This window comes from Penicillium roqueforti, assembly GCF_015533775.1.
Source record: "Penicillium roqueforti strain LCP96 04111 chromosome Unknown scaffold_26, whole genome shotgun sequence".
Classification (NCBI taxonomy): Eukaryota; Fungi; Ascomycota; class Eurotiomycetes; order Eurotiales; family Aspergillaceae; genus Penicillium; species Penicillium roqueforti.
In genome coordinates, this window is record NW_024067590.1 from 50248 (window position 1) to 73406 (window position 23159).

General features: G+C 48.4%; 6 protein-coding genes across 6 annotated transcripts; 2 read left to right on the forward strand and 4 right to left on the reverse strand.

The window, feature by feature from the left end:
• Positions 1-505: 505 nt before the first annotated feature.
• On the reverse strand, positions 506-1530 carry asf1 (nucleosome assembly factor ASF1; the record flags this gene model as incomplete). Its single annotated transcript, XM_039075842.1, has 4 exons — positions 506-896; positions 964-1272; positions 1326-1365; positions 1422-1530. The coding sequence occupies 4 exons, from the start codon at positions 1528-1530 to the stop codon at positions 506-508; spliced, it is 849 nt and encodes a 282-aa protein (XP_038926162.1).
• A 499-nt stretch (positions 1531-2029) lies between these two features.
• Positions 2030-5316, forward strand: rna14 (cleavage polyadenylation factor subunit RNA14; the record flags this gene model as incomplete). The annotated part of the gene is made up of 5 exons (XM_039075843.1): positions 2030-2941; positions 3025-3456; positions 3510-4503; positions 4553-5248; positions 5303-5316. 5 exons carry the CDS (start codon positions 2030-2032, stop codon positions 5314-5316), a joined length of 3048 nt encoding a protein of 1015 aa, XP_038926163.1.
• A 471-nt stretch (positions 5317-5787) lies between these two features.
• On the reverse strand, positions 5788-6564 carry LCP9604111_7775 (uncharacterized protein; the record flags this gene model as incomplete). Its single annotated transcript, XM_039075844.1, has 3 exons — positions 5788-5947; positions 5994-6074; positions 6173-6564. 3 exons carry the CDS (start codon positions 6562-6564, stop codon positions 5788-5790), a joined length of 633 nt encoding a protein of 210 aa, XP_038926164.1.
• A 3329-nt stretch (positions 6565-9893) lies between these two features.
• Positions 9894-11506, reverse strand: LCP9604111_7776 (YchF/Obg family ATPase; the record flags this gene model as incomplete). Its single annotated transcript, XM_039075845.1, has 7 exons — positions 9894-10198; positions 10249-10504; positions 10558-10629; positions 10682-10824; positions 10887-10948; positions 11002-11162; positions 11291-11506. 7 exons carry the CDS (start codon positions 11504-11506, stop codon positions 9894-9896), a joined length of 1215 nt encoding a protein of 404 aa, XP_038926165.1.
• A 2928-nt stretch (positions 11507-14434) lies between these two features.
• Positions 14435-17965, forward strand: LCP9604111_7777 (putative eukaryotic translation initiation factor eIF-2C4; the record flags this gene model as incomplete). The annotated part of the gene is made up of 6 exons (XM_039075846.1): positions 14435-15019; positions 15076-15201; positions 15255-15376; positions 15429-15637; positions 15699-15877; positions 15935-17965. 6 exons carry the CDS (start codon positions 14435-14437, stop codon positions 17963-17965), a joined length of 3252 nt encoding a protein of 1083 aa, XP_038926166.1.
• Positions 17966-19163: 1198 nt separating this feature from the next.
• LCP9604111_7778 (SAGA histone acetyltransferase complex subunit SPT7) lies at positions 19164-22647 on the reverse strand (the record flags this gene model as incomplete). The annotated part of the gene is made up of 3 exons (XM_039075847.1): positions 19164-20318; positions 20375-21510; positions 21564-22647. 3 exons carry the CDS (start codon positions 22645-22647, stop codon positions 19164-19166), a joined length of 3375 nt encoding a protein of 1124 aa, XP_038926167.1.
• Positions 22648-23159: the final 512 nt, after the last annotated feature.

Consider the following 23159-nt stretch of genomic DNA (forward strand, 5'->3'; position numbering starts at 1 on the left):
TTTTTTCCGGCGTCATGTTAACTAGCGGGGTCATCGTGCCTATGTTATTTGACAGATCACTTTGCAATCTCATTCATCCACTTTTTGACTCCCCGCTTCAAGCTGATCCACCTTGATCTCACAATTGTAGGTGTTTATTCGTCTCGGGTGGCAAACTCAAGAGTATAACGCTTTTTGACATTAATCTACCCTCTACTACTCCGTACAATATAGCTAGTTAGGCATCTGGGAGTCGGTCTTATGTGATACAAATATGGCCCGGTAGTGTGCCTATTACGGCATATTTAGAGAAATGAATACGAACGGCTGACTGAATGCCAGTGGGATTAAATTATACCAATTCTATTTCATAGACCGATAGCCAATGCAAATCAGGATAATAACATGGAAAATTAGTCCGAGGGTCGTAAACGTTGCGTTCTGGCTGTCGTTAAATAACATTCAAAAAAAAGGAAGAGTTTAAAAGCAAAGAAACCACTCCTGCGAGCCGGTAGCACACCATGATCTAGTGTACCATGAGCTCGGGCTGAGGCTGGTGAGTTGGCTTGGCAGCATCGTCCTTGTGTTCTGCGTCGTCGCCCATCTCGACATCCTCATCAGCATCACCACCCTCTTCCTCATCGAGCTCATCCTCATCGTCGTCACTCTCCGCCTCAAGATCTTCACTCTCGGCATCGGAGATCTCTTCTTCATCGTCCTCTTTGCCAGCGGGGGCCTCGGCGCCTTCCATCTCATGATCTTCGCCTTCGGCGGGCTTGTTTGAGTCCTCGAGCTCCTTGAGGAGCGCAGCCTCGAGCTCACGCTCCTCGGCACCGTAAGCTCCACTGTCATCGTCGAGACCATCGGCCTCGGGCTGGTCAGGCGGGTACTCAGCAGGGGCAGAGTCATCGGAATCCCTAAGAAAAAAAAATGTTAGTAAAAGCCGCACTAGGTATGTAAATAAACAAAACAAGGGGTTCTCACCATTTAATGGCGAAGCGGGTCACACGGGGCTTTTCAGCGAGGACATTGCGACGAATGCGCTCAATAACGGGTTTCGCAGGAGGCTCAGCTGCCAGCTCCTCGCTGTCGTACTCGTTGTTCACATAGTAGCCAACCCGGACAAACTCTCGGCCGTCGTAGCTGCAGGTGAGCAGGATGACAGTGACTCCGAGCATCTCGGAAGTAGGAATGCGCTTGACATCAGGTGCATCGGCCTCAAAGATGAACTTGTTCACTCCGACAGGGATGGGTCCAACGAGGAGGGAGTCGAGTTCTTGGTCATACTCGGCGCTGTGATAGTTAGACTTTGTGGCATTGGTAGGAGGGAGGGAGGGTGGACGTACGAAGTGGCGGATCCGACGTAGGTGAGTTTCCATTCCAAATCTGAAAGAATGTTAGAAGAGTGGTCTGAGGAGATGGGAGAATAAGCCAATGCTCACCCTTCTGGAGCTGCTCAAGGCACTCGAAGGTAATTTCGAATTGGTACGAGGCGGTGAAAGGAGCCGGGTTGTTGAGGTTTTTCACTCCAAGGAGTGAGACGACGGACATTGTGATAAGATATGAGTGTATGTACGTGGGATTAAAGAGTAGAGGCAAGAGTAGAAGATTGTATGAACAGGGGGGTGGAAAGAAGAAGAAGATAGAGAAAATAAGAGAAAACAACAGGTCCACAAGAATGCAGTTTGCTCTCAACCCCTCTAGCTCAATGCGAGGAGCCCATCGATCGACGCGCCTTTCGCGTCCCTCGCATTGTCCTCACCGCCCGCACGTGACCCTAATTTCAATCCCCGGGCAACTTGCATCACAGCCCATCGCAGCTTTGCACCCTCTCACTCTTGGCTATTATTTGCTTCACATTGCGGCTGAGGGTTATCTCGTCAACAGTGGCTGTGATCCACCTTAACCCTTGACCTTCGGAGCATTGGTCTTTACTTTAATTCCTCCTGATACCACACCGCGCAAACCCTGCTTCGGCCTGCGCCGTGACTTTCGCGGTTGCTTACTTTGCTTCGACCTCGCTCTTATCGCATTAATCATCTATCCCATCATGGCGGACGATGAAGCTGAAGCTGCCTTCTTCCAGGCTCAAGCCTTGAATCCCGATTCCCAATCCCCCACTAAGGAGCAGGAAGGTGATAACTCAGACGCAGAATCAGATGACTACGACCCCTCACTGGCATTGGGGGATCACTACTCCGTCTCCCTTCCCGAGTCCAAGCAGCCTGGTGCCGGCCCCACTGATGCGGCTCCCTCAGATGAGCCCGAAGATCCCATTCCCAACCCGACCGTCGCCCCAGACGCAGATGTCGCCTCAGAAGTAGACGCAGACGCTGGCCAGACTAGTGACTCCCCCGACCCTTCTCAGAACCCCTCACGTGTTGAGTCGTCGACCCCCGTGCCAGCATCTACTGCTGAGCCACAGTCCAAGACCCGAATAATTGGCGGATTTGAGGTTGATGATGACGAGGATGATGAGGGTGACGCGGAGTATGAGCCGCCGGCTGTACTTGGGGGTGAAGATGTCAATGCTATGCCTGTGACCATGTCTGAAGATCCCAGTTCAGGAAATGCAATGCAAAACACTTCCCCTGATGTATCATCACACCATGCTGAGCAGGCACCTGCCAGTGGACCAGATGTTGCCAATAGTTCTTATTCTCCTGATCCTGTTCATAATATTGATCCCTCTTCTGTTCCTGGCCAATCGCACTGGGCTGCGCAAGACCTGCAATCCGCAACCATGCAGAACAGTACTGTTCCTACTTCTGTACCTGACTCTCCAGCCTCAAAGGGTCGTCTGGCCCATGATCGTGTCGGCATGCTGGAAGACCGGATTCGAGAGGATCCCCGAGGTGATATCCCTGCTTGGTTGGAGTTAATTGCCGAGCACAGAAGCCGCAGCAGACTAGACAGCGCACGTGACACCTATGAGCGGTTCTTGAAGTTGTTCCCCATGGCGGTAAGCCTACCTTTGCTCCCTTTCTTTGTTCTTTCATTTTCACCCTCGGCAAGATACAAGATTGCTAATGGGATACATCACAGGCCGACCAATGGGTGGCTTATGCCAGCATGGAGTCTGAGCTCAATGAATTCTTCCGCTTAGAGCAGATCTTTAACCGAACGCTCCTGACAACCCCCAGCGTTCAGCTTTGGTCTGTCTACCTTGATTACATTCGTCGTCGTAATCCTTTGACAACAGATGCCTCTGGCGAGGCAAGGAAGACCATTTCATCGGCATATGATATGGCCATTCAATATGTTGGGATGGACAAGGATTCCGGAAACATATGGGCAGACTATATTGAGTTCATCCGTTCTGGGCCAGGCATCGTTGGTGGATCTGGATGGCAGGATCAACAAAAGATGGACCTACTGCGAAAGGCCTACCAACGAGCCATTGGCGTGCCGACCCAAGCTGTCAATACTCTCTGGAAGGAGTATGATCAATTCGAGATGAATCTAAACAAGCTCACGGTAAGCTGGACAGTACTCGAGTTCAACTGGCTTATATTGACCTTTTCTATCAGGGACGCAAATTCCTTCAAGAACATTCACCGTCATACATGACTGCGCGTAGCTCATACACCGAATTGCAAAACATCACTCGTGACTTGATTCGCACTTCGCTTCCACCGCTGCCTCCCCTTCCGGGGTCTGAAGGCGACGTTGAATTCTCAGCACAAGCAGATATCTGGAAGCGCTGGCTCGCATGGGAAAAAGAAGATCCTCTGGTACTGAAAGAAGAAGACCCTGCTGCTTACAAGTCACGCGTAGTGTACTTCTACAAACAGGCACTCATGGCACTGGCCTTCTTGCCCGAGATGTGGTTTGATGCAGCTGAGTTCTGCTTCTTGAACGACATGGAGGACGCAGGCACGGAGTTCTTGAAGAATGGCATTGATGCAAACCCAGAGAGTTGTTTGCTGACATTCAAACGCGCGGATCGATTGGAGGTTACCTCGGATTCGGAACAGGATTCCGCCAAGCGTGCTGCCAAGGTCCGGGAACCGTACGACAAATTGCTTGATGCTCTTTACGAGTTGATCAATAAGGCTCGCAACCAGGAAACCCAGGACGTCGCACGCATCGAGGCATATTTTGCTCCACAAAATGTGGAAAGCCAACCTCAAAATGAGGATGATGATGATCCTGAAGCTAAAGAAAGAGAAGCCGCCAAGACGGCACAGATTGATGCGGTCCGGAAGGCCCATTCCGTTCAGATCAACATTATCTCCAAGACTGTCTCCTTTGCATGGATTTCACTCATGCGTTCGATGCGTCGAATTCAAGGTAAGGGAAAACCGGGGGAACTGGCTGGCTCTCGCCAAATTTTTGCCGAAGCCCGGAAACGAGGTCGGATTACAAGCGATGTTTACATCGCGAGTGCTCTGATGGAGTACCATTGCTACAAAGACCCTGCAGCCACCAAGATCTTCGAGAGGGGTGCAAAATTATTCCCGGAGGATGAGCACTTTGCGCTCGAATACTTAAGGCATCTGCTCGACATTAATGATACCATCAGTAAGTTGACATCCCGTGTTTATAGAAGACCTACTAACCACTGCAAAAGATGCCAGAGCCGTGTTCGAAACAACCGTCAGAAAATTGACATCCAACCCGGAGAATGTGTACAAGGCTAAGCCCATCTTTTCCTTCCTCCACGAGTATGAATCTCGCTACGGTGACCTCACCCAAGTTATCAACTTGGAGAACCGCATGCGCGAACTATACCCGGAGGATCCTGTCCTGGAACAATTCGCCAATCGCTACTCTAACTCCAACTTTGACCCTACGTCGGTGCAACTCATTTTGTCCCCATCCCAGACAAGGCAAAAGACCAATATGGCAGGAATCTCCGCGGAATATCACGGTTCTCCCATGGCCAGATACATGGATACCTCTCTCAATTCGCCTAAGAGACCATATCCTACTGATGAATATGATGAAGACTCAGGTCGTCCACGAAAGTTTGTTCGCGCTGAGTCACCAATGAAGAGCGCGCAAGCTCGGCGCCTCGACCAGCCGAAACGAGTACAACAGTTGAACGGCCAGAGCACCTCGTACAGACCCCAAGGGTCTCCAGCTCCTCTTCCTCGTGAAGTGGTGAATCTCTTAAGCATCCTGCCTTCTGCGGCAACATACAATATTACCCGCCTTTCTCCCGAGAAAATGATAGACCTTCTTCGCCACGTTGATATTCCTTCCGACATTTCACAAATACAGATACCGCAAGCTGCGCACGGTGGAGGCCAAAATCCCTACTCCGGTAAGTCTATTATCTGTCTCTCTCATAATGACATTATCACTCATATATCCCCAGGTGGTTACCGTTGAGCCCGTGATAACTCGTTTCTCTCTGGGGACCACCATCGTTCCACTTGCAGTGTAAAACCCCTTGCTCTCTGCTTTTGCAATTTCATTTCCCCGGCGCGCAAAATATCCCGATTTGTCTTTGAGAACTCGATGGCCCAGCTTTTTTTTTTCGTGGGGGTCATTTCATGAAACATGGAAACATGGTCGGAGCATACGCGGTTGTTTAGAGCCCAGCCCCCCTTTGCATCTTCCACCGGCGTTGATCTACCTGGCATTTATCTCTTTCTTTTTTTTACATAGGGCCACGGGCCACCAATTCTGCTTGCTGGTTGGACCCACCCAGCCATGCTTTGTACAGACTCGAATAAGCAGATAATCTCACGAATAAATTAAGCAAGCACCATGCACTCAATTTGTAGACTGTTTGACTATCTAGAGAATTGGTTCAAGACCCTTCCGTCCATTTGGCCTGGACACTTGTCTGGCTGCTCCTCACCACTTCCAGCCATTTGGCCCAGATTTGAGGTCATCCGCCGAGGCGGGAAGATACTCAGCGTCATCGGGGGAGGCCAGGACCAGGGAAAACATCACGTACTGGTCGTCTCTCCATCCATTGGGGACTGGGAAAGCCCGGCTGAAACCGCAGATTTTGCTACCTGCTATGAGCTTGGGATTGTAAGGGATGGAGTAGAACATACACATTATCTGATTCGTCGACTATGATCTTTGTCGGGGTCTGGAAGATTGGCTCGTACTTGAAGCTTAGAGCTTCGCGAATTCTAGTTAGCTATAAGTATATGATAATCAAGCTCGGATAACAAATCTATAGGCCTTCTGGAAACTCTTCCGAATTTTCTGTCGTTTTTTGTACGGATACATCCAGAACTGCTCAATATCAAGAGGATCTCCTGGGACTTTTTCCCATACAAGGTATGTGATATACCCACCAGAGACAAGGTCCACTTCATCCTGCTTGCCGATTTGGTACACAAGAAGACTGGGGGTAGCAGTGCAGCCGTTCTCTGTAAAACGCTTCATGGCACCCAGCTCGACGTGTTTGCGTGGCCCGCAGGCCTGTTCCTTCCGAACTGTCGAGTCTTCAGGTTCAGTGTCAATTAGAGGAATCTGTTTGTAGATACGCATCAAGGTGAGCGTATCCTCATTCTCGGCAAGCCGACAAAGATATTTTCCTGTGGTATATGCCGGGCCCATACCAATGGCGAAATCCTCTTGGGTAACCGGGGTTGGTTGCTCACTTAGCTTTTCCATGATAAGCCATTTGCGAGTGGGATAGAGAGTAGCTTATTTTTCATTCGAAGAGTCCGGGCAGTGTGTAGTGATCTCTTTGCCCATCATCTTGGCAAGATATTGACGAGTATACATTTCGTCGCACATGGTGGGTGTGAAAAGGGGGGGGGGCAGTATCGAGAGGCTGAGAGAAGAGAGTGCAATTGCTGACTGGGGAAAGTAAGAAAAAAGAGGGAGAGGAGCAATTAGCTGGCAGTCCTCCAGGTATCGTTTATATGTATGCAGCAACCCGTGCGGTAGTCACACTGACGTATGCATCACTGCGGCTGTACGGGTGGCCGTTGGGGAGGACTCTTCAAAAGTAGGTTTCTGAAGATTGACCACTAATTCTAGTTGGTACATGACAAGATCGTCTGGTTTTTCCTATGTCGTTGGTGCAATGTCCACACAATATGAAGTTACGAGTCTTCGGCTACCGCCGTCCCCACCCCTCATGTATTCCGTGGGACTCATCAAGTGGCCATGAGAGCCACAACTTCAGGAACATCCACGAGAAAGCCCAGTTTGATATTTGATGCTGACCTACATGGACTTCCACAACATGGTAATGTTGATGTCCCTGTGGTAGGTTGGGCAGCAGGTGCTACGGGACCCTCTGTCGACGCTGTCTCGTGGAGGCTACGGAGAGATGGTGGTCAAAGAGATGGGGAGAGGAAGAAGAGAAGAAGAAGAGAAAAGAGTTGGGGGGGGGGGGCCTTTTATACCCCAACCCACGTGCCTTCCTCAAGTGCGACAGGTCCCTCGCTCCTTCCCTGTCAATGTCAATGTCAATGTCACATGGCACCTTCCCAATCCGTAATGTTTACATTGTTTACATTGAACACTTGCAAGGAAGGTGCATTGACTAGACATTACAATTGGAAACTGTTCATCATGAGACTTTTGTCTCAAAGCAAGTCATGTTCAGTTCAGTGGAATGATACATGTCTGATATCCAACACAAAAGGAGTGATATATGCAGCTGAAAACAAGCCGAATACACAAAGTGCCAGCCTAATTTCTTTGAGCATACTGGAAATTCAATCTCCATTCTGGGCAGTCGCACTTGGACAGTTTTCCTCCGTATTAGTTGTGACATCGAATTCCTTCTTACAATTGACACAAGACGCGTAGCGTGGTACCGGTCTCTTATTGTTGCCAGGGCTCTCTTCAGTATCGGAGACTATCGCCACCAGTCGACTCTCGGCTTCTACGCGGGCTTCGTCGTTTTTTCGCGCAGATGGATTTGAAAACCGCGCGTGGTGTCTGTTCGGACACGTTGTTGATCGCGTGACCGAGAACGGTGGCCTCGAGCACTTCCCCGGTAATTGGCATGATAATTTGTCTTGTTGCTAGGGTTGGCTATTCAAGACTGCTGGTGATAATAACAAAAGTTGCAATGAACTAGTAAGAAAGAAGAGGAAAAAAAAGAATGGGCCCGAGCCCGGGATTGAACCGGGGACCTCGCGCATTAATGCTTTGGGTGAACCCTAAGCGCGAATCATACCACTAGACCACCCGGGCTATTTATGGAAAATTTCTGGGGACTTGACACCCCAAGCCATTTCGATGGACGCAGCTTTTCTGTACTATTGAATTGCAGCGATATTTCATCAAGAGAAGAGTCTTTGAAAATCAGCAATCGTCAATGCACTGAAACACCTGCCTCCTCCGTCGGCTCTGAGATGGCAAATATTAACCTACGCTTGATAGAATCTCGCCCTCACCCATCACCGGGCCTTCGCTGTCTCGTGATATAGAGTATCATTGGTAAGCCACTGCCTTTAGTCTTGGCTGTCGTGTCGATAAAATGAACATGTCTTCATTGGAAAGCTATCGTAATGCTATAGTATATAACACTGTCAAATTGAAATCCGGTTGCTATTCTCGTTCAACTCAAGATGGATTTTGTTAGAGCTCAAGGATGGGAAATTCTTGGTCCTGGTCATCCAGCATCATATCGACTCCTAATCCACTCCCTTGCAAATATCCCCGGATCCATTCGCGATTACGATCACAAATAACGTATTCTCTGTTACCCTTAAAGACTCGTACCGATAAACGAATGATTGGCAGCGTCAAAGCACCGCCTAATTTCAGGTTGCGGACCACGAGGCATTACTCCAGCCATGCTAGAACCCTTTCTCGCACTTCGTTCGTTTCAGGAAACCGCCTGACAGTAACAAATGAGACATTTTCTTTCCATCAGGAAGAATGATTTCCTTAGGAATTAGTACAATGCCAAGATCTGCAGCCCACGTCTAGTTATTACGAGGTCATGCAATGCAACAGTACCCAATTTGAGACCCTTATTTCTATCTTCCATTGCTCGCTCCTTCGAGATCCTGCCTTTAAAACCTATCAACACAACCTCCATCGAACATTACAGAATGGTCCGTTTCTCCACCTCGCACCAACCTCTATTTTAATTCAGTAGGCTGACAAACTCCTCAGAACCAAACCTATAGTGCTGGATCCTGCCACGTCCATGACAGGATGCGATTGAGAAAACCACACCTGAAAGACAACCTCCCAACCCAGCTATGTCTTCTATGTAATCGGGCCTTCTGCATCGACCACGAGGGGAAGGAGGACGGTGTCTGTGAGATCAATCATGAAACATACTACCGTAACCATCCGGACAAGCAGGAGTACTTGTTTCGGACGTATGGGGAGTGGGAGAAAGAATGTGAGAAGATGAAGGCTGATGATATGTCGGGCATCCAGTGAGGTGATGTGATGGTGGGGAAAACAGAAAGTCCCTGGGCAGACATCCCACACATCGGTCTTCCATATAACCATGAATTTGACATAATCCTCGGCTCTCTGCTTCTTTGTAGGTATCCGGGAGCAGTATATCGCCAGTTCAGCCACAAGACAGGGCAACGTATTTTAATTATAGTAAGTCACTGTATTGATACTGATACAGGGATCTCGATGATCCATTTCTAGCCCTAATATAGACTAATGGATCTTCGCATTGGGTTTTGTACAGTGGGTACTAACATTTGCAGTTACGTGACGGCACCAATGAGGCAAAACTAACCACATACAGTAATTCACAGATCCGCCGTATACAGAATATATAATTTCTCCAATAAAGCCGAATTCGGCGTACTTGCTAATCCTATAGGGTCTAACATGCTGGAAAATTGAAGCCATTTTAACTTTCGAATCCATGGTATCTATCTAAATGCAATTTAAAGCCAAGTAGTAGGATCAAGACCTTGCCCGATAAAACAGCTCAATAGGAACAGTAAAGACCATATTTCCAGCGATAATAATAGGCAAATGACATTTCCGAACAGTCTCTACTTCTTCTTCGGCGGTGCAACATTGAACTGGAAATGTACAATATCGCCATCTTTGACGACGTAAGTCTTGCCCTCCTGTCTGTACTTTCCAGCAGCCTTGATTGGTCCCATCGACTTCTCGCCGTTGCAGAGGTCATGGAAGTCTTGGTACGCCACGACTTCGGCCTTGATGAAACCGCGCTCAAAGTCGCCGTGGATAACACCAGCTGCTTGTGGAGCGAGTGTTCCCTGCTTGATCGGCCAGCAGCGGATCTCTTTCTCGCCGGCGGTAAAGTAGTATTGCAGTCCGAGCTTAGTGAAGCCTGCCATGACTGTTAGTATTGAATATGTGAGGCAAATACTGGGGACATACCCTCGGTAGTGATCTTGCCCAAGCGGCTCTGAACCTTAATATCGGCCATGAAGGCGTCTAGCGCTGGCTTGTCATCCTTTAGGGACCACAGCTTCTCCTCAAACTCGACGGAGAAGGGGATGATATCACTGCCTTGGCCGCCGTGGGCCTTGACCCACTCCGCGATCTTGGGCAGGTACTTGCACTTCTGGCGGATGTAGTCCTTCATTGTCAGGTTGATGAGGTAGATTACCGGCTTGGTAGTGATAAGACGTAACTTGATATTGTCAGCATTGTCACTGATCTCGGGAGTATTAGAATTGGACAAACCTTCTCGTTGATCAACTCGATTTCCGGAGTCGTCCACTCTCCATCTCTAACAGGCTTATCCTGTTCCAAGAGCTACAAGGAGTTAGCAAACTACACATCTCTTCGAAGAGAAATCGTGACTTACCTCCTTGATTTTAGCAGTGGTCTCGTCGAACAGCGGCAGCATCTTGAATTTTCCTCCAGCCTTCCGCACAATTGCCTCTTCGGCAATCTTAGCTTTGGCGAGAATATCCAAATCCTTCTTACACAGCTCGCTCTGAATAGTATCTGTGCGCAGCACCATCAGCGTCTATTTCTCCTGCATCACCTGGACAGGGATAAATGCTTACCTAAGTCGCGGACAGGATCAACAGAGTCATCCACATGAAGAACCTCATCGTTATCGAATGCGCTGTGTAATAGTAAGTAGCTGCTTCATTTCTCAAGTTCCCGCCACGAACGCACCGGACAATGTGGTACATGCCATCCACAGCCTGAATATGACTCAAGAATGCATTTCCCAACCCGGCTCCCTCACTGGCTCCCTTGATCAACCCCGCAATGTCCGTAACCTGCAAATAGGCCGGGTACTTGCTGGGCGGGTTCCAGATCTTGCACAAGAAGTCCTATCTTCCATTAGCCAGGGGTTCATCGTACTTGAAGTGACCAAAAATGGAAAGAGCCTCTCCCGGGAAGGGTAAGATCCATCACGTGGAAAAACGCACACAGAAATCGAGAAAAGGCAAAAACATACATATCTTGGATCGGGAACGATGCAACGGGCTTCATTTGGCTCGATGGTGCAGAATGGGTAATTTTCTGCCGCAGCGTTCTGCTCCGTCATGAGGTTGAACAGCGAACTCTTGCCCACGTTCGGTAGGCCGACACAGCCCATCTTGAGGTTGGACTTGACGCGCCCGAAGGCGACGACATTGTTCGTCGGCGCTTCTACTGCTTTCTTTGGCGGCATAGTGTACTACAGTTATCACCGGGGTTTGAGGATAAAAAGGATGGAGGTGTTTGCCTACGACAGAGCAGTTGTGCGTGTAGAAAAGTTTTCATTGTGCCATTGGTCAGCTGTCACTGCATTCTCCACCATCGTAAGTTATACTCAGTTTGCTGTATTCGGTGTTTCTACAAAGATTGCATATCGGCTGTTCTTGTCTTATCTTAAGATCTAGAAACCCACTTGGATATGTCAGGTCGCTATAAAATAACGAACATTGTAAATATCTTCTACACATTGAAGTGCTTGGTGCCTGTACAAAAAAGCCACTAATCCCCAATTTATCAGGACAATGGTACGGAGTTCTCGGTCCAACGCTTCCAAACGCCGAAGTGGAGTTTTGGGTTTCACGGGTCGAACGCAAAAACTAGTCTAATGCACATGTACCTTTTCTATGGGATACACATACAAAAGGTACCTGATCATTTGTTGTTCAAATAGACCATATAGTGATATAGAGATCAAGTCGGAATAAAGCGTGGGCTACTTCAAGAAATTTACACTATACACTTCTACTAGACAGAAGTTGACAGCTAGAGGGACCCGATTGGAGGGTTGTACCTTCAGTCCGTTTGCATTCTGACTAGCTGTCAGCTGTCTAGCCCTATCTCGGAACAATTTGTCGACTGTGGGGAGATCCTGTTCGACCTGTCCGACAGCCAGAACAAGGAAGTGTGCCTTATCCAATACCATGCGGAGAATGAATGGCTCCTAGCAAAGGAATGCCACCAAGAGACCGGCTATCAAGCGATATGTAGACTACCACGCCCACAACTGTATGTATCCTTGTGTCTAGGTAGAATGCACCATCTCCTTAAAGTAGGCCTAGAGCCCTAGCAAGGACGGTTGTGGCCTTGTAGCCTTATTATGGTTCCTCCATGGCCATGATTGTGATGAATCCTAGTAGCATCGGAAGAGATGTTATGATGAGTCGCCAGGTCCATGGAGAACTCGTATACTTCGTCTATGTGATATTCTAAAGAAATTCAGATTGAATGCCCTTTGTATTGCGACCATGTAGTTATGAAGAGATTTATTGACGAATAATTGTATTAGACCAGTGCAGCCTAAGGATGCGGCGGAAATGGGGCAAGTTTTCTGATCTTGAGCCTTGAATAGCGGTTTTGGGATAGTAATCAAAGATGTGAGTCGTCTAAGTATTAGGGTACTTGATATTGCTTGCCAAACCCTAGTATAAGCAAGTACCTTATCGTCACGTAGCGCGGGCTTTGACAGCATTTATGGTTTTTTCTTTTGATCAATTTCTATGTCTTTTGACTGTAAGTGCGTGATGTCTTTTTTGACATATCAGCCAGAAGTGCGAGGTATCGAAATACTAGGGTACTTAATATTGGTAGACCAACCCTAGTACAAACAAGTACCTTATCGTTACGTAGCGCGGGCTTTGACAACAGTTGTAATTCTTTCTTTATTCTTTCTTTCTGATTGAAATATCCCTTTTCAACTTTTAAGAACGAGATATCTTTTGGGTATTGACCTACTGTCTGAAATTCAAGTATCGCCTTCCTAATTGGGCTAGGCACCTACCAATACTTGGCCTATACCGCCTTCCAACTTTTACACCGCTTTTATATCAAACTCCTCTTGATAGGAGCAAGACAGCAGATACCTAAAATTTGTATGCAAACCCCTAATTAAATCCTGTCATATCTTGCTTTATAATCAGCTTCTTCATCGGCAAGGGTTAAATCCCATAGGGGTGAGGTAGAATATACGTTTTTTTCTGATCAAAATGCATCTCATTTTACTATGTAAACCAGTCTTGGTCGCAACTAATTAGGAAGGCGGTACTAAAGATTCAGACAGGAGGGTCTGATCTATGGGTGGCTGTATCCTTTATTTCTGAATAAAAGTGCGAGATATCTGAGTACTAGGTACATGACTTTTTTAAGCAAACCCTAGCATAATTAAGTACCTTATGGTTATATGGCGGACTTCAACTATAGTTCTATCTCTAACTAGAAGTGCGAGATATCTAAGCACTAGATACCTCATCTTGTTAGGCAAACCTTAGTATAAGCAAGTACCATATTATCATTTAGCACGGACTTTGACCGCAGTTCTGTTTTTAACTAGAAGTGCGAGATATCTGAGTCTTGAATATCTTATTTTGTTAGGCAAACACTAGTATAAACAATTACCTGATCGTCACGTAGCGCGGACTTTGACTGCATTTGTGATTGCGAATGATATTATACTATATTAGGCATCTCTATGGCTTGCTCCTACCATTGAACAGGTTATACATATAATTTCCGGTCAAAAAGGCAACCGCTATACAATATCAATTCATACCTTAAAGGGAATACATCTGCTCTTTATGCTTGCCCTAACCTTTCTATAAAACCACCCCTTCGCCGATTTCTACTTTCTTTCTTCTTCTTCCTTCTCCATCACTCTTCTTTACTTCGTCTTTAGTAGCTTGGATTCCTGCCATCATCTGCATACTTCCAAGGTACATTTGCCACTTTAACGTTAAACGTATTAACGCATTTCTCTTCCTGTGAGCCCCTGTTAACGTTGAACGCAGTTCTCTCCCAGTGATCCCACGAATCCTCCATTTCAATTTCTCTTCTTCTTGCTCCCCTCCATATTCTCTTTTCCCTCTTTTCCAATCATCATCCTTGGCTCACTGCAATCCTTGACTTTGTAAGTGATCATCCTTTTTACACTCTGGCCTCTCCTACACTGTATCCAAGTGCAATGAAAGCGACTGGTTTCTACTTCACTTGATATCGCTGAGCAGTACCACCTCACTTTGATCTATCCATCTTACTTGGTCGCTTTACATCTATGATCCATTGCAGGCAATTTCAGACGTGAACTAGAACAGCGACTAACAAAGGTCGATTAATAGGAGCAACGTCCATCATGGCTCCGAAAAAGGCCATGAAGCCACCCTCGAAAGAGGGCAAAGAGGAGGAGAGGTCTCTTTCCGGGCACCGCCCTCCTCCTACTGCTGCTATGAATACGTCTTCAAAGCCTCCTCCCTCCTCTTCATCCTCCCGTCAAACTAGGGGTCTTCCTCTGCGCCTTTCTACCCCTGCGGCAAAGCCTCTGGATCCGCGCCAGATCCAAGAGCTGCGTGACCACAAGGCCAAATTGGAAGATGACGCACGGCGCAAGAAAGAAGAAGAAAGTACTGCTTGGATGCGTCGAACCAACTATGACCCTGATGCGGGCGAGTACAAACGGCCCAAGAGCACTGGTTCTAGTAGCAGTGACTCTCCCATCCGTCGAGTCCAGACCCCTCCAGAATTTCCGGAAAACTGGACCGCGGAAGAAAGGGCAAACTACGTCCGCCTTGCAAGAGAAGGCGTGAAAGTGGCTGTTTTTGAACAACACAGACTGGACCTTGAGAAGGTTGAGCACCATGAAGATTACATGACGGTTGTATGGGATGGCTGCAAGAACATTGACATTCCTTGGCATCGATTCAAAATCATGCCTGCTTCTGTAAGTCATTCCCAATAGCTCTGTGGTTGATGGATTTTACTAACCTTTTTGTCTAGTCTGCACCGGAGGAGACTCAAATCCAGCGTCGGATTGGTTACAACACTTCCGGCAAAGAGATTGAGGTTATGATGAACGCGTACCCGATCACTTCTTTCCCGGACAAGGCCGTCTACCAGTACGAGGTGAGTGTTTTTCCCCCTCCATCTAATGCCATTCTTCGCTCATCAATTTTTAGATCAATGTTCTCCACGGAGACCAGAACGAGACCGACAGACGGATCCTGAGAAAGTGCTGGAACAGTGAGACTCGAAAGGCACACATCCCTGATGGTATCTGGGATGGTGGAAGAATCTGCTGGTAAGTGCAATGTATCGAATTGCTGTTATATATTTTCTAACCTGTGTTGCAGGTCGCTACGCAACTTCGATGACTGGAATGAGATTATTGACTTCAGGAGTGAATTTACCCGGGATGTCAAGACTCTTACTAAGAATCAGTACAAGACGAGTCCTACTTTCAGAATGTCCGTCATGCAAAAGAGGAAGATCAATCTGTCAGTGATCAACTCCTGGTTGCAGAATCGCCATGATCTGGATCAACTCGTGATTGAATCTCTGAGTAAGTGCTCCCTTATTCCGCATCTTCCTCTGTTTATGATTCATCAGGCTGATAATGATAGGCTTCCTTGATCATTTGCTCCGTGAATGGCCCACCAAACAGTTCGCCGCAATCAAGCGGGCCTTCTTCTTCGACAAGCTTGGAGACGACGAGGAGCTGAAGCAGGAGTTTTACCAGCCGCTCGCCAACATGGGTGCTTCCGTTTACCGAGGAATCTACCAGGCAATTAAGCCAACTCCAGTAAGGCTCAATCCATTGATTCGAACCCAAGATTGGTATACTGACATTTACTTATAGCAAGGTCTGATCCTCAATGTTGATGTCGCTCATTGCGTCTTCTTTTCTCGTATTAGTCTTATGGGGTACATGATGAATGTGAACGGGTGGAACGATAAGTCGACCCTGGTCAGGAACCTACAGTCAACCCGCGACGAATTTGGCGGTACGAAGGAATCGAGGTACTTCGCACAGGTGAACAAGAGAATTCAAGGTCTTCGAGTGGCACCCAACTACGAGGGTTGTCCTTTCAAGATGAAAAGCTTCATTGTCAAGGGCCTGATTCACGCAAAGCCCAATGAGTTTTACATTAGCTATCACGACAAGGCTACTGGGACGTCTACTCGGATGCATCTTCAAGATTACTTCATGAAACGGTACAACATCCGCCTCGAATATCCCAATATGCTCTTGGTCGAGATGGTGAAGGAAGACGTTCATTACCCAGCCGAATTCCTAGTCATCAAAGGCCTTCAGAGATACCGCTACAAACTTACCGATATGCAGGCGGCGCAGATGATCCAATGGTGTGCAACCAGGCCTCCGAAGCGTTTGGCCAATGCTCGCCAGTCCAAGGAACTTCTCCAGCACAAGGAGGACCCGATCCTGAAGCTTTACGGTATGAAGATCAGTGACCACATGATCAAAACAAAGGCTCGCCTGCTTCCGAGTCCTGAGATTCAGTTCGGGGGCAACCGCAAGCACAACCCGCAGCATGCGGGAAGTTGGGATCTCCGCGGTAAGAAGTTTTACAAACCCAATGAAAAGGCCCTCCAGGCTTGGGGTGTTGGCTTCTTTTCCGGACATCGAAAGTCAATCAGCCATGACCAAACCCTCAACTGGGTCGACCAGTTTGTCAAGATGTACAAGAGCATGGGTGGTGATGTGACTGGCCGACCGGTTGTCAAAGGATTGAGCGAAGACGTTGGCATGAGTGTCAAAAAGCTGTACGATGCGATCGCAGCGCAGAACAAGAGTGAGCCACAGCTCATGGTCTTCATCGTTCCCGACAAGGACTCCTGGGTCTATCTTCGTCTCAAGAAGTCTTCCGACTGCCGGTACGGCACCCCCTCTCAAGTGCTCCAATCTGCACACTGCATCAGCAATAGACCTCAATACCACGCAAATGTTCTCATGAAGGTGAATGCAAAGCTTGGTGGAGTCACTGCTCGGGCTGTCCCCAAGTCAAAGAGTCAAGGTCTACGCCCAGGCTCCATGATCATTGGTGCAGACGTCACTCATCCAATGATGGGTGTGTGGACCCCGTCGTTGGCAGCCATGTCGGTTTCGGCAAACTCCACTGCAACTCGCTACATGGGTGGATGCGAGACTAATGGAGATCGAGTTGAGGTTATCCGGGATAAAGTGATCGAGTACATCCTGCACCCCATGGTTGCTGAGTGGAAAGCGACTGTTGGGGGCGGCAAGGCTCCTGAGTATGTCTACTATTTCCGTGACGGTGTTTCTGCGTCCGAATACCGGAGAATTCTTTCAGAGGAGGTCCCTGCAATCCGCTTTGCAATTGCACATGCATGTGGTCAGCCAGTCTGGGCAGGCAAGATGTGTGTTGTGGTTGCCAACAAGCGCCACCATCTTCGAGCGTTCCCTGACCCCAAGAATCGCGCAGCCGCAGACTCCCACGGAGCTCCTTTGCCGGGCACTCTTATTGATCGGGATGTTACTAGCCCACATGACTGGGACTTCCTGCTCTACACACACATTGCTCTGCAAGGAACTCCCCGCCCAGTCCATTACCATGTCCTGTTGGATGAGATGGGTCTCAAGCCCAATGACCTTGAGGGTATGATCAATGACCATTGCTACCAGTACATCCGCTCGACAACCTCTGTGTCTGTACACCCAGCAATCTACTATGCCCACTTGATTTCGGTTCGTGCTCGCCACCACGAGGATGTTCCTATTACCTCTGGCCCCCAGAGTGGCCCGGAGGTGAAAATGACAAACCCGAAGCCCAAGGAACCCCGAGCCAAGAGATTGCTTCCCATTGAAGGCACCTTAAACAGGCTGGCCCTGGGTATGTGGTACATCTAATTCAACTTGCCACATTTCTATGGTTGGGAACGAGATTCACTCTTGTCCGCCATCCCTCCCGAGGCATCTCATGACTCGGCTTTCTCTATCTGCGAACTGATTTCCTATTACTCTTCTTTTTCTTACGTTATTGCTCGAACGGAATATCGTCGGCATTGCTTCTGTGATGTCGCTCTTCGATGCATTTCCGAATGGGCCTACGTTTTCCATTTCCTTTTTCTCTTTTATCTTGGTGGACTTTCGTTTTCTATTTTATCGTCTATGTACACTGCATGATCTGGACCTGGTTTTAATGGGCGGTTGTTTTCCGAAACAACTTGGCCGATTGTATACCGAGGTTGATCTCCAGTTCATGACGAAATACTTTCATATTTCTTTACTTTATCATGTTGTTAACCCAGAAAATACAAAAAAAAACCCCTTTGCCCAAAATACTTCATTCTCCTATGCCATTATTTAACACACTTCAAGTAGTTAGAGGTTGGATAGTAACCTCTGATACAGAAAAAGTAGTCTTCCATTGTGGAATAGAACTTGGTGGATTGACTTGCTTTCTTTCCTTTCTTGGACATCTCTAACAAGTCTAAAATATTCATTCCATAAAGCTTCGGTGGAGTCATCATCTTGGAACAGCTCCTGTCCTCACTTCTTGTCACATCTATGATTGACAGGTCGAGCTACCCATTGATCTTTGCTTGAGCTGGCACCTACAAGATTTAAGTCATAGGAGAACAGGTCTAAATTGAATGAATCTGAATAGACATTCCGTCTATAAATGAAATCCCATCAAGGGATGTTATGATACAAAGACTGAAAGGGGAATTGTCCACTCTGCCGTTCAGCCAAGGATAGAGAAGGGAAAGGAAAACCAAGAAAAACTGGTAGAATACAAGGGCTGGATTATGTGTCGCTGAAAGTTTGAGGATCCAAAGATACAATCCTGCAATGGTCAAATAATGAATACTGGCTCATATTACTGCGCGCTCCCTGTTCGTCAATTGTATCGTGGCAAGGGGACACACAACCCTGTCTAGCCGTGTCGTGAGACATGGGTCGCAGATATTGAAGATCAGAATAAAAATGCAGGTAGGTATGCGAAAGTAAAGCATGCGACTCAAGAGAAGGAAAGGAAGTGAAGGAAAGGATATGGCCATTTTCGTAGTCAACCATAGACCTACCTGACCTCGGAAGTTATACATCACGCTCCGTTGGTCATGGATTCGCCAGTGCCATCAACGAGACCGGTTTCTTCGGTCTTCATATTGGAATTTGTGGCCGGGTCACCAGTAGCTTGGTCGCCTTCACCATCGGGTTGGAAGTTGGGCATTTCGATGGCCACCCCAATGTTCTTCTTGGCCTTCTTCTTACTTGGCTCTGCGCCGCCAGATTTGGATGCCATCGCTTGAGCGGCTCGTTTATGCGGACTGGATGTAAGGCCCAGGTGACTAGACATGGGGATTTTGCCAGAGGCTGGGAGACGGGGTTTGATCCCCATGGGTCGCTGCTTGGGGGGGAGCTCTAGGTCCTCCACAAGAGGTTCATCACCGTTTGCGTCAAGCTTGCCCTTGAAGAACTCATGCAGGAGTCCAATTTGGTGAGAAAAGTTGTCTGTTGAGATGCGTCCATATGGGGGTGGAGGAGCGAAAAGAGTAACGGTCGGTGAAACACTCGTGTTTTGCGGATTGGCCGCATTGAACATCCGGTTTTGAAGCAAATGCAAGGGTACACTAAGAGTGGAGAGGCCAAACTCCCGATCCAAGCCCAGTTCCTTGAAACCGAAGAAATCTTCATCAATATCTTCAGCGAAGTCACCACCGACGAACTGTTCACTGCCATCGGCAAATGCGTTTGAGCCATCTTCGCCGCCCTCAAGAGCGGGTCGAAGGAGTTCTGTCAGGAGTGACCTGAGTCGATCATGAGCAGTGGCGAGCTTGCTTCCTAGACGATCTACATCGTCCTTGATATATGACTCTAGTTCATCTATATGAATCCCCACGGTAGACAAGGTGTGCAGAACAATTTCGGAACGAGTGTAAGCAGGTTTCCATTCAGCGGCTGAAGGCGTAGCTTCATGTGACTCGGTGGTAGGAACCTTTGGTGTTTCCATATAAGACTTGAAGGTGGACCCCAGCTTATGGAAAAAGTCAGCGGCAATATCGGTAACCGCCTCAAGAGCAGATGGCTGGTATTCCTCAAAGCCAGTGTGATAGAAAACTTTAGCGACCGAGCGCTGCAATGCTGCCCTACAGACCCAGGGGGCAATGACAGGGCCGTTGTCATTCATGACATGTGGTTCGATATCTTGCTCGAGAAATGGCTCAGGCTGATATTTTTGGAATTGATTTTGGTACATCTAGAAAAGAAGTTAGCAGAGAGCTGGGGTCATAGTAGAGTATGGGGCTCGCTTACCTGAGATTGAAGCTGCATCTGCTTGACGATGCCAATCTTCGAGCAGATCTTGCGAGTTTCTTGCATCTGCCGCATATTCGAGTTCATCTTGCGGGTCAACTTGCTATCGGGTTGGATGAATTGACCTGTTGGAAGCATCCGAAGGAACTCTTCAGAGGCATCAACAACATTGCCTTGCGCGTCCTCCTTCCAGAGTAGCCGGTCAGGAAGATCAGGAACACCAGACATGACATCATAATAATAAGGCAGCATCTGATCCTCTTCCACCTCAATACCTTCTGCGAGGCTCTCGCCTGCGGCCTCGAGTTCCATGGCTTGAGAATCCCCATCGCGAGACTTGTCTGTTTCGATAGTAGCTTGTTTCTGATGTCGAAGCCACCGGCGCATGCCAGCTTTACTTCTGAGTAAAGCGGGTTCTTCGGAGTTAAGCTTGTCCCCCCGGAGGAGACGATGTCGTTCCGCCGCAACGCGCGCTCTGTCTCTCTTGGTGACTTGCTTCCACACTTTGTACTCGGGGTCTTCCGGTTCAACGCCACCGGAAACTGACATGGCACTGAGCGCAGTTGTCGACATACTTGGACCGTCGATGTCCATCGAATCATCCTGGCTCGTTGTAGCTATCGCCCCTAGACCAGCGGGGTCAGACGAAGTGTTAGATGCAGGAGGTGGTGTGAAAAATCCATTTTGACTAGCTTCACCGGTAGCGTCCGAATCTGCGCGAGCTGGCGCAGTTGGCTGAGTGCTTGGAGCCCTGGAAGGACTGGGAGTATTACGAGAAGGGGCTGTTCCTTTCTTGGAAGACTTCTTGCCGGGTGCCTTTCTACCTCGCGAAGACATGATGGGTTCATCGTCACTCTCCTCAGCGCCGTCGTTGTCGGCCAGCTGGAGTCGACGTTCTTCGGCCTCAACTTCGGCACGATCTCGGATGACAATATCTGGAATGAGAGGGACAAGCTTCTCGGTCTCCTTCCGCATGTAAAGGGCGTGCTTCCGTAGAGGATGTTCGGTGTTGGTGTTGTATTTCAGGCAATTCGCCCAAATGAGGGTGAGGTCATCAGCGAAGTCTTGTTTGGACCTATACTGCAAGCCTTTCAGCTTTTTGGTCATTGATCCAAGATCCATCGGGTGCTTGATGACTAGTAAAAAGTTAGTAGATGAAATAAATCATTGCGGTGAAAGGGCCGCTTACTCGTATGATAGTCCGGCGCATCGCGTTTGTTAACACGAGTCAAAAAAGCAGTTGAATGTTCTGTCATAGCTTTGAGCTCACTAAGAACCTTTTCCGCAGCTTCATAGAGCTCTTCCTGGCCGACCTTGTCTTCGTTTGCCCATTTGCTGCGATTCTTGCGAACTTCACTCAGCAAGCTCCGCAACTCAGCATCGGATGCCTGCACCCGGTCTCGCTTCTTGTCAATTCGTGCGATAAGGTTCTTCAGAGTCAAACTGGAAGCGCCGAGGTTGGTGTTACTCAAGGAACTGTAGCCATTGGAAGCCCCCGAGACATTGTTGGCACCCATGTTAGCCTGGCCGGATATCTCTGCCTCGACTTGTCTTTCTGACTCTTCCAATCGTTGTTGATCAAGCATGGCATCCCTATCATTCTCAAGGGTGTAGAATAGAGTGTGGAAACTCCTTCTGGCAGCCTCCTCCGTTGCTTTTTTGTCTTCCTCGAGTTGTTTCCGGAGATCCTCCATTGTCTCTTTCTTGGGTTCTTTAAGCCCATCCGCAATGGCGGATATCGAGGTACTGGGACGACGTGCTAATGGCGCGGCACCACTAGGCTCCTGAGATGCAGCGGCGGACTTGGTTTCCAGAGGTGATTCAACAGCATTGTCCATTTCCTCATCTTCGTCATCATCATCGTCATAGTCATCGTAATCATCGTCGTCGAGTTTTCGGGCAGACTTCCGTGGGGCGGTGGAAGGGGGAGGCGCATTATCGACGCGTTCGGGTTGGGCTTCGGACGACTCAGTAGCTTCCCCAGCCGCAGGGTTATCGCCCGAATATCGTCCAGAAAACAGCGCATTTATTTTCGCCTCACTGCGGCGATACAATTCTCGGAATTGAGCAATGCGCGGATCCTCCTCGGGCGCGATATCGGCTTCGGATATCGAACTGGGGTTCGGCGCTTCGGCGCCAACAGAGCCGCGTATTTGGGGTGTCCGGGAGCCAGATAAAGTCTTTACCAAGCCATTGACTGGGCGGGGAGACTCCTGGAGATCATCTGGGGGCCGAATGTTGCCCGGAGGCCAGGCGTTGTGGCCGAGCGACATGCTCGCTCCAAAACCCCGTTTCTGGGGCGGGCGAGACTCGATTCTCCGCGATTAGGATTACGGGCCGATCGGACGCGACACAGGGGTCGGAGAAGGGACAAAAGGCATAGAGATAGAAAACGCCGCCGGTACAATCGACCCAAGATGTCAAAATGGCAAAAAATGATAGCGTGGCGGAGAGGTTTGATGAACAAGGTCCGGGGGAGCTTCATAGGGAAGTTTCTCTGGACGGGGATGAAGTACAGGACATGAAGGCGGAGTCAACCGGCAGATCTTGTCTCATTGTTACTATTCCGACTCGCGATCAATCGCTATTGTTCACATCTTGAGCTGTTTCAATCTATCATTCCTCATTGGTCTTGTGTTGAGTTTACCGTGGATTCTGTGTTTCTGTATAAGCTTTCGCCTCTGCTTTGTTGTTGAACGTCCCCAGTGCTCCGCATATGACGCACAAGGCATCAGCTGCGGCCAAACTCCTCCACATTTGACGGCTTTCTCAACTAAGACTGGAC